The following is a 9,183-nucleotide window of genomic DNA, read 5'->3' as shown; positions in this document are numbered from 1 at the left end:
TGGTTGCTGAATGGAGACAAGCTGAGATCCACTTTCTCCACTTAAGACAAAAGCCCAATCTATGCAGCATATAGTCCAAGAAAGACCATGAAACTATGTCATAAGCCTTTTCAAAATCCACCTTGAAAATCATGGTTGGTTTCTTACTCCTACAAGCTTCCTCAACCACCTCATTAAGTATCAAAGTACCATGAAGTATATGTCTGTCTTTAATGAAAGTTGTTTGTCTTTCATCAATTAAGACAGGTATGACATGCCTCAATTTGTTTGCTAGTAGCTTAGCTATCACCTTGTACATGCAGCCTATCAAAGAGATTGGTCTATAATCATTGAGGGACTGAGGGTGGTTTACTTTAGGGATTAAAGCCAGGAAAGAAGCATTACTGCCTCTAGGGAAGCTGCCATTGACATGGAACTCATCCACGAATCTTCTAAACTCAGGTTTCAACATTCCCTAAAATTCCTTAATAAAATTGAAGTTAAAACCATCAGGCCCAGGGCATTTGTCTCCACCACAGCTCCACACCGCTTCTTTGAGCTCATGGTCTGAAAAAGGGGTAATCAAATCCTCCCTCTGCCTCTGAGTAAGTGAGGGGAAATGAACTCCATCAAGGGTAGGCCTGAAAAAGTTCTGCTCAGAAATTCTCTTGAGGAAGAACTTCACAGCCTCTCTCTTCACCACCTCTGGTTGCTGGACCCACACTCCATCTATGAGAATTCCTTGGAGAGCATTATAATTTCTCCTGAAATTGATTACCTTATGGAAATAAGCTGAGTTGTTGTCACCTTCTTTTAACCACTTTGCTCTAGATTTCTGCCTCAATAGAGATTCATAGGCATTAGAAGCATCCCACAGCTCTTGTTGAAGGGATTTCCTAGCCTTGATCTCATCCTCAGACAAAATTCTGGTATAGGCTATGTCTTCCACTTCATTTAATTCTGTTGAATTTTCTGGATCCCCTTAATACTAATGTTCCCATACTCCTTACTCCACTGCTTTATTGTCACTTTTAACTTTCTCAGCTTGTTCTTGAGAACAATTCCCCCCCATCCACCTTGCTGATCACTACTCCATGTCTCTCTCACCATTCTTGGATTTTATAAATAATGATAATAAAAATATTGTGTCTTCTTTTTTTTTATCATTCAGCATAATCAATATACAAAACTAGCAGAATCTACAGCTTCCAAGAGAAGTATTTGAACATGGGAAAGTGCTCCAAAACTAAAACATGTTGAGACCAAGACGCTTCACGTTCAGCTAAAACATCAACATCTTTTACCTTCTGTGAGGGTATGCTAGAAGTTAGGCAGCCAATCTTCATTCTTGAAAGTCCCTATATATTATAGGTGCATACGGATTACTACCTGTTTTAGGCCTTCCTTGGTAGCAGAGACCAACTTTTTTCCCTCAAATTCCTTAAGCTGACCAACAGCATACTCATCAATAGCATCAACCATGTAGAGAACCTCGTACCCCTTCTTCTTAAGCTTACCAAGGAAGGGGGAATTCTCGACAGCTTTCTTACTTTCACCAGTAATGTAATAGATGTCGTTATGTCCTTCCTTCATCCTGGTAACATAGTCCTTGAGGCTGGTCATCTCATCACCACTCTTAGTGGAGTCATACCTGAGCAATTCAGCTAGCTTTGTCTTGTTCTGAGAATCCTCATGAATACCAAGTTTCAGGTTCTTAGAGAAGGCTTCATAAAACTTGTTATAGTCTTCCTTGTTCTTAGCAATTTCAAAGAACATCTCAATGCACTTCTTGACCAAGTTCTTCCTTATGACTTTCAGGATCTTGTTCTGCTGCAACATTTCTCTAGAAATGTTCAGAGGAAGATCCTCAGAACAAAGGATACCCTTAACAAAGCTAAGATATTCAGGCATCAACTCCTCACAATTGTCCATGACGAAGACACGGCAAACATACAATTTGATGTTGTTAGGCTTCTTCCTGGTGTCAAAGAGATCAAAAGGTGCCCTCTTGGGGATAAAGAGGACAGCCTTAAACTCCAGCTGACCCTCAACAGAAAAGTGCTTAACAGCCAAATGATCTTCCAAATCATTGGTAAGACTCTTGTAGAAAGTAGCATATTCTTCTTTCGTAATCTCTTCAGGTTTCCTCATCCAAATAGGCTTCTGGTTTTTCACCAATGACCACTCTTGAGATACCTCCTTAATGGTCTTCTTTTTCTTCTCATCCTTCTCCTTATCTTCGTCCACATCTTCAACTTTACGCTCCTCATCCTTGTTCTCTTCCTCATCCTCATCATCAGAAATCTCATTTTTAGTAGTCTTCTCAATCTAGAGAGAAATTGGATAGCTAATGAATTCAAAATGCTTCTTTCTTGACGCTGCAATCTTGAAGGATCAATCTTCCTTTGGCATCAGATTATGTTTGTGAGACCAAAATGGTGTGCTTATTAGAGCAAGATCTGAGTTACACCCAGGTATACCTCAACCACATGAAGATGAAGCATTTACATTTCATCAAACTCTAATCTGGATACAACAACAACTCCAACTTCAAAACGTGGTCTTCAAGAGCTACAGCTATAAGTTCATCCAAGATACTCTTAATGAAACAAAGCAAGGTTGAAATAAATTCCATGTTATTCTAGCCAGATGTATGGCTCTTTTAAATTCATCCCAAAACTCTTGTGAGTTTAGTCAAGAGGCAAGCCAACATTGTTGCCCACAAGCTTGTTGTATGCTAGCTATCATGATTTCATTTGTATTCCTCAAAATGTATTCTTTGATATCCTTAATAAAATGGCATGAATTTGTTTCCTTAAAAAAAATTCTATAGCGCCATGTAACTAATATGAAAGTCACAAGAGGTAAAGAATAGTAAAGAGAAGGTTAAAAAATGGTTGTTGAAACTGAGGTTTTTCATTTACTTCTCTAATGGCCAAAGTTGGGATGTAAAAGTTTCGATTTTTCACTTTCAATCCAACCTCCTGTTAGCAGCATAATTGTTGAACATAATGATAACAACGCCAAACCAAAAGAATCAGTGTGTGTGTGTGTGTGTGTGTGTGTGTGTTGGAGAAACAATTGAAACAAACTTATCCCACACCAAACCAAAGGTGTTGTCCATTTGATCACATAGTCCTACGCCTCTATATTCCCTTCCTTTTTATTCTTGTGATCTTCTCTTTCATGCACTCTCACTAATGGGTATGAACATTTCTATATCTATCAAATAATAAGGGATAATATTATCTAATGCATAGCGACGAGAGCAAGGCTTTCCTCCATATCAGTACCCATATATACCTTTATAAGATTGCCACCAGTTCTGCCTCTGGTTTTAGATTCATTTTATGATGGTTTGAAACTTTTCTAATCAAAAGGCCTTGCCACTAATAGATTTTTAAAACATTGCATTTGCCCTTGGCACTTTATACATCAATTTTTTTCCTGATGCTTTTCCTCTTCATGCAACATATATGTCTTAACTTGAGAGCAAAGACACAAAGTAGAACAAAAATAAAACCTTGAATGGAAGGGAGCAGAGGTGGTCAACTGATGCATTGATCTATGATCTTTTGCTGATTGACAAGCATATATTATATGATTCCCCTTTAATTAACGTTCTTACTATATTTTTGACATCTAATATTTTTATATTTGATGGGGACTAAACAAGAGGTTTGGTTAAATAGTGAGAATGGACACTTGAATGAATATTATCAATTTAAGGGATGGTTGATTTTGCTATAAGATAATAATGAAACCACAACAAAATGTAGTAGAAAATTAAATTTGTTTGATGTTGTCAGACATTCAATTTCTTCAAATGCTTGTGTACTTTAACATAAAGAGAAAATTGTAATGAAAAGAAACTTTTTTCCTAGAGTGGATTGTTTTCAAGATAAGAGGATTAGGATGGAAACCCGAGTTCTGATCATTAAAAAATCAAGATTGATTAGGTGCCAAATGTATGTCTGATAAGATCGAAAAGTAGTATATAATTCTTTGTTTAAGGGAATACTTCTGAAAATAAACCTATTTGACATGAAACATGCATGCATGGATGCCACCTTAACTCTCAATCCAATAAACACTTGTTTGCATTAACGGTTAACCTAATTTATTCCAACTACCACACAGTAAGTCTTCTTTCTCGAGAAACTTTAAATAAATGATTGAGAAAACAAAAGGGGGCAACTTGTGTGCATATTTGGCACCTAAGATGCTAAAAGTAGTATTTATTTTTTCAGGGTGAAAATTTCTGAGATATTTTAATTACCATTTGTTCTTCCTCTTTGTATTAATTATTATAGTGGCTTGCCATCAAGTGCAAATCAATAATTGAATAATTGTTTTACATAAGCTGGAACGAGAATACAAGTGGGACGGTTTTCACCTCAACACCAAAGTGGGAAATGGCTAAAAATAGAAGAAAAACTATGAACCAGAAAGATATATTGAAAGATGGGGCAGAGTTGGTGACTACCCAAAAGTAAAATGAAACCGAAAGAAGAAAAAATAAAAATTCTCAAGGAAGTTACTCTGTCAGGCTGTCTACATTGACTCAAACTCCCCAACTATTCTATAATGTGTCCCTTCCATCTCTTTATCTTTGTTCTCGACAAGCCTCTAAAATGGAGTGTCTATTTTTTTTTCTCGAGATATCTCGACCTCTTCTCCATCCCTCTCTCACTCTCATTTTTCTATAATAATAAATTTTCTTTATCTACCAATCAAATTCTCTGAGGATTGTGGTTTTGAGGTTGATGAGGTCATGAAAATTTACTCGCTGCATATCATGACATAGATGATAGATGATTTCCTAGTTCTAATTTATTTTGTCCATAATATAGTCATTTGAACTATTTTTTACTAATGTGTGTGTGTATATATATATATATATATATATATATATATATATATATATATATATATATATATATATATATATATATTATCCTTTGGTTTTGATCAGTTTAGATGTTGCATGCCAGTGAAAAATTGTTATAAGAAAGGCAATAGTACCGAGGTTATTCACCAAATCTGGAACATCAAACACACAAGCATTAGAGAAAATAGACTAACTAACAAGCACAGTTGGCGATAATCTCACAAAGACTAACCAAATATTTAATCTTACCAACCTTAGTCATGTCAATACCATTGTCAATGATAGACAATGTGTTGTTGGTCTTGTCAGGAATAATGTGAATGAACAACTTTGGCTGACCATCAAGCTTGCTCTTGTCTGTAAGACTCTCAAATCGAATCTTGTCCAAAGCCTACATTGTTGTAAAGGTAATAACATATGTCAACAATCAGATATAATGCCCAGAGAATAGAATAAGAGAAAACCTAAATAAAGCATAATTCTGAACAAATGCAAACGACCCACTCCCTTCCCAAATAGAAGAACCTATTAACAACATCAGTTTTGCCTCAATCAATAGGCAATGGTTGCAGTAAAAAAAAAAGGCACACTACCACGTAATTCTCACAAAGCAGAGACAACAGGAGCAGGGACAAAAAATTAAGTAGCTGAAAATCATTAAATTTCAATTATGCTATTTATAATAATAAAGAGAATAATCAGCATTGCTAAAAAATGGAAAAAAAACACAATATCATAGCACGAACCCTAACAAATTTTTTAAAAAAACCACATCAGTTGTTGTACTATGAAGACAACAATAGGTAAACGCACGCAGGAGAAATCACATCAATTGTTTGTGGACAAAAACTCCACTTTTTAAGCATTTTTTATTTTTAAATTGTACATTTTACTAGCCTTTGCAGCTTCAAAGCAGTTGTGTTGTGGCAGCAGCCACTTTCATATCTCGTAATTTATCAGACTCCTCAACCTTATGAACTAAGGATTCAAACTCCTCCCTTAAAATTGTTGTTGTTGCACCAGGTTCATAACGTGATGAATGACAAGGACTAGTTGTCATAGATAAGACCTTAATCTGATCAACAACACTTGCCTCTGCTGTATTAGCTGCTTCCACTTCTTCCACAGTCAGTCTAAGCTTTGTTTCTGCATCTTCTAACATAAAATTTAGTGACTGCAGCTTCCATCTTCAATTCTACAGTCTCATTCTTCATATCTTCATATCACTAAACACCTCTTCAACCTAAGAAAATTCTGGAATCATTGTTGAGTTTTGCGTTTGACTTCCATTACATAGTCCACCCGTATTTATATATTTAATGGCTTTTTGAGGTTACCAAGTTGTATGGGGGTTTGTTTTGTTATATGGAAACTCAGTTTCAATCAGTTCACATCTAGAATAATTTAAAAGAGTGGAATTGCATGGTTTTATATCAATAAATATGAAAATAGCACAAACTTATACGAGTAACATTGTATTATCATAAAATTTGCACCTCTGCATATAGTTAACATTGTATTATCATAAAATTTGTTTGTCAATTCAGTTACCAATGTATGATTTTATTTATATTTTCATTCGTTGTTGATGTGTGTGTACCATTTGTTGTGCTTCACAGCTGTATACACATTGTTGGTTAACCCAGGAAAAAAGTGCTAGTATTTGAAGCTGCCATTACCGCAACCATCTTTCTAGGTATGTAACTTAATAGGCATTTTATTTGGATTGTAAGTTTGTTGTTCAATAAATTACTATTATTGTCCATAAAAATTATGTGCATTGTGAGTGAACCCTAGTATCCCATTTGAGATTTCATACCATGATTAATACAGATAGTTTGGATTAGTGGTGGTATGGATTCTTGAATTGTCCGTTCAGACAGTTTGGGAACTATCTTTTTTTTCTTCATTCATAGTTATAGGTTAAGTATGTTGTGGTATATTTGATGTGATTTTGGTTTATTGCATATTGCTTTGCTCTTCGGGTGCATATTTGATTGTGGTCAAATTATGTGACCGCTTTCATTTTGTGTACTTGGAGACCAATGCGAAATGCTGCCAAAATTTCATCAAATTTACCATAACATACCTAACTTGTACATATGAATGAAGCAAAAAAAGGTTCAGCCTGAATGGGATAGGACCTAACCTTGATATGAAAAAAAGTGAGAATATCATGCATACGGCATAACACACATGCTATGATAGAACAACAAACATGAATCGAAGTTGGATTCAAGCACGACGCATAATTGACGAGTATCAAGAAGGGGTTGAAGATTTCATCAACTTTGCGCAACAACATGCACCAGTGTTGGGTGGAAATTATTTCTGTCCATGTGTGAACTGTGTCAATGGAAGGCATCATTCATTAGAGGTCATTAGATCACATCTAATTTGTGATGGCTTTAGCCGGAGTTATACAAATTGGATATGGCACGGTGAACAACCAAAAATGTTAACAGCCGCCGACACTGAACCGGTACATGTACAAACTGAAGATCGAATGGAAGACATGATATGTGATCTTGGGCACGAGTCTTTTTTGCAAGCTCAGACACCCTATTATGAACAATTAAAAATAGATTCGAAGCTCCCATTGTACCTAGGGTACACAACCTTCACTCAGTTATCTGCGGTTTTAGCTTTGGTCAACTTGAAGGCCAGATTTGGGTGGAGTGATAAAAGTATGACTGAGTTGTTTGTCTTATTGAAGAGTATGCTTCCTAGTGATAACAAGTTACCCAAAAGTCACTACGAGGCAAAGAAGATATTATGTCCGGTGGGTATGGAGTACCAGAAAATTCACGCTTGTCGTAATGATTGTGTGTTGTACAGAAACGAGTATGCCGAATTGCAAAATTGCCCAACATGTGGGGAATCACGATACAAACTGAATGATGGGGAAAACCCTTATGATGTACCCACAAACAACCCTCGTCCAGCAAAGGTTTGTTGGTACCTTCCAATTATAACAAGTTTAAGCGATTGTTTGCTACTGCACACGATGCTCGTAACCTTAAATGACATGCAGTTGGCAGAATAAATGATGGGTTACTCCAACATCCCGCTGATTCTCCACAGTGGAAGACAATTGATCACTTGTATCCTGAATTTGGAGCGAAACCAAGAAACCTTCGACTAGGTCTTGCATCGGACGGCATGAATCCTTTTGGTAACTTGACAACTACTCACAGTTCATGGCCTATGTTGTTAATGATTTACAATCTTCCTCCTTCTTTATGCATGAAGCGCAAATACATTATGTTGGCTATGATGATAGCAGGTCCTAGACAGCCAGGAAACGATCTTGATGTCTACCTGCAGCCGTTGATTGAAGACTTGCGTAAGTTGTGGGTAAATGTGGTTGATGTGTATGATGCGGATAATGGTCAGACGTTTAGGTTGCGTGTCATGATATTTTGTACCGTTAATGACTTTCCAGCTTACGGTAATTTGAGCGGATACAGTGTAAAAGGACACCATGCATGCCCTATTTGTGAGTAGAACACGAGTTTCATCCAACTCAAACATGGCAAGAAGACAGTATACACAAGGCATTGAAGATTTCTGAAAAATTATCACCCCTATCGGCGATTGAAGAAAGCATTTAATGGAACAGATGAGTGTGAAGGTGCACCGGAACCGTTAGCTGGACATGAAGTGTATGATCGGGTGAAAGACATCGTCACTATTTTTGGTAAGACACAAAGGAAGGATCATGCTGACAAGAACATTTGGAAGAAAAGGTCAGTATTCTTTGATCTTCCTTATTGGAGCAAGCTACATGTTCGACACTGTCTCAACGTAATGCATGTGGAGAAGAATGTTTGTGACAGTTTAATAGGCACCCTTCTTAACATCAAAGGCAAGACAAAAGATAGTCTGAAATGTCGTCAGGATTTGGTGGAGATGGGTATACGATAGCAGTTGCATCCGCAGGCTAAAGGTCGCCGAACGTATTTGTCCCCTGCATGTTACACAATGTCAACCAAGGAGAAGAAACAATTTTGCAATTGTTTGAAAAATGTAAAGGTACCACAAGGATACTCTTCCAATATCAAGAGCCTTGTGGCATTTAATGATTTGAAGTTGGTTGGCTTGAAATCTCATGATTTTCACGTGTTAATGCAATAACTACTGCCAGTGGCCGTTCGTGGTATCTTGCCTGAAAAAGTTAGGGTTGTCATAACCCGCTTGTGTTTTTTCTTCAATGCCATTTGTAGCAAGGTTATTGACCCAAAACAATTAGATGAGTTGGAGAATCAGACTGCCATTATCCTGTGTGAAATGAAGATGTATTTTCCCCCATC

At 36.8% G+C, this 9,183-nt stretch overlaps 1 protein-coding gene and 1 pseudogene across 1 annotated transcript; one reads left to right on the top strand and one right to left on the bottom strand.

Moving 5' to 3' along the window:
• Nucleotides 1-454: 454 nt before the first annotated feature.
• On the bottom strand, nt 455-6,032 carry LOC114388042 (annotated as a pseudogene).
• A 1,056-nt stretch (nt 6,033-7,088) lies between these two features.
• Nucleotides 7,089-8,797, top strand: LOC114387964. Its single transcript, XM_028348307.1, has 3 exons — nt 7,089-7,820; nt 7,955-8,321; nt 8,493-8,797. The coding sequence occupies exons 1-3, from the start codon at nt 7,089-7,091 to the stop codon at nt 8,795-8,797; spliced, it is 1,404 nt and encodes a 467-aa protein (XP_028204108.1).
• Nucleotides 8,798-9,183: the final 386 nt, after the last annotated feature.

The sequence above is a fragment of the Glycine soja genome, chromosome 1 (genome assembly GCF_004193775.1).
Source record: "Glycine soja cultivar W05 chromosome 1, ASM419377v2, whole genome shotgun sequence".
Lineage (NCBI taxonomy): Eukaryota > Viridiplantae > Streptophyta > Magnoliopsida > Fabales > Fabaceae > Glycine > Glycine soja.
Note: the sequence above shows the minus strand (reverse complement) of the source record. Positions and strands in the feature narration are given on the sequence as shown.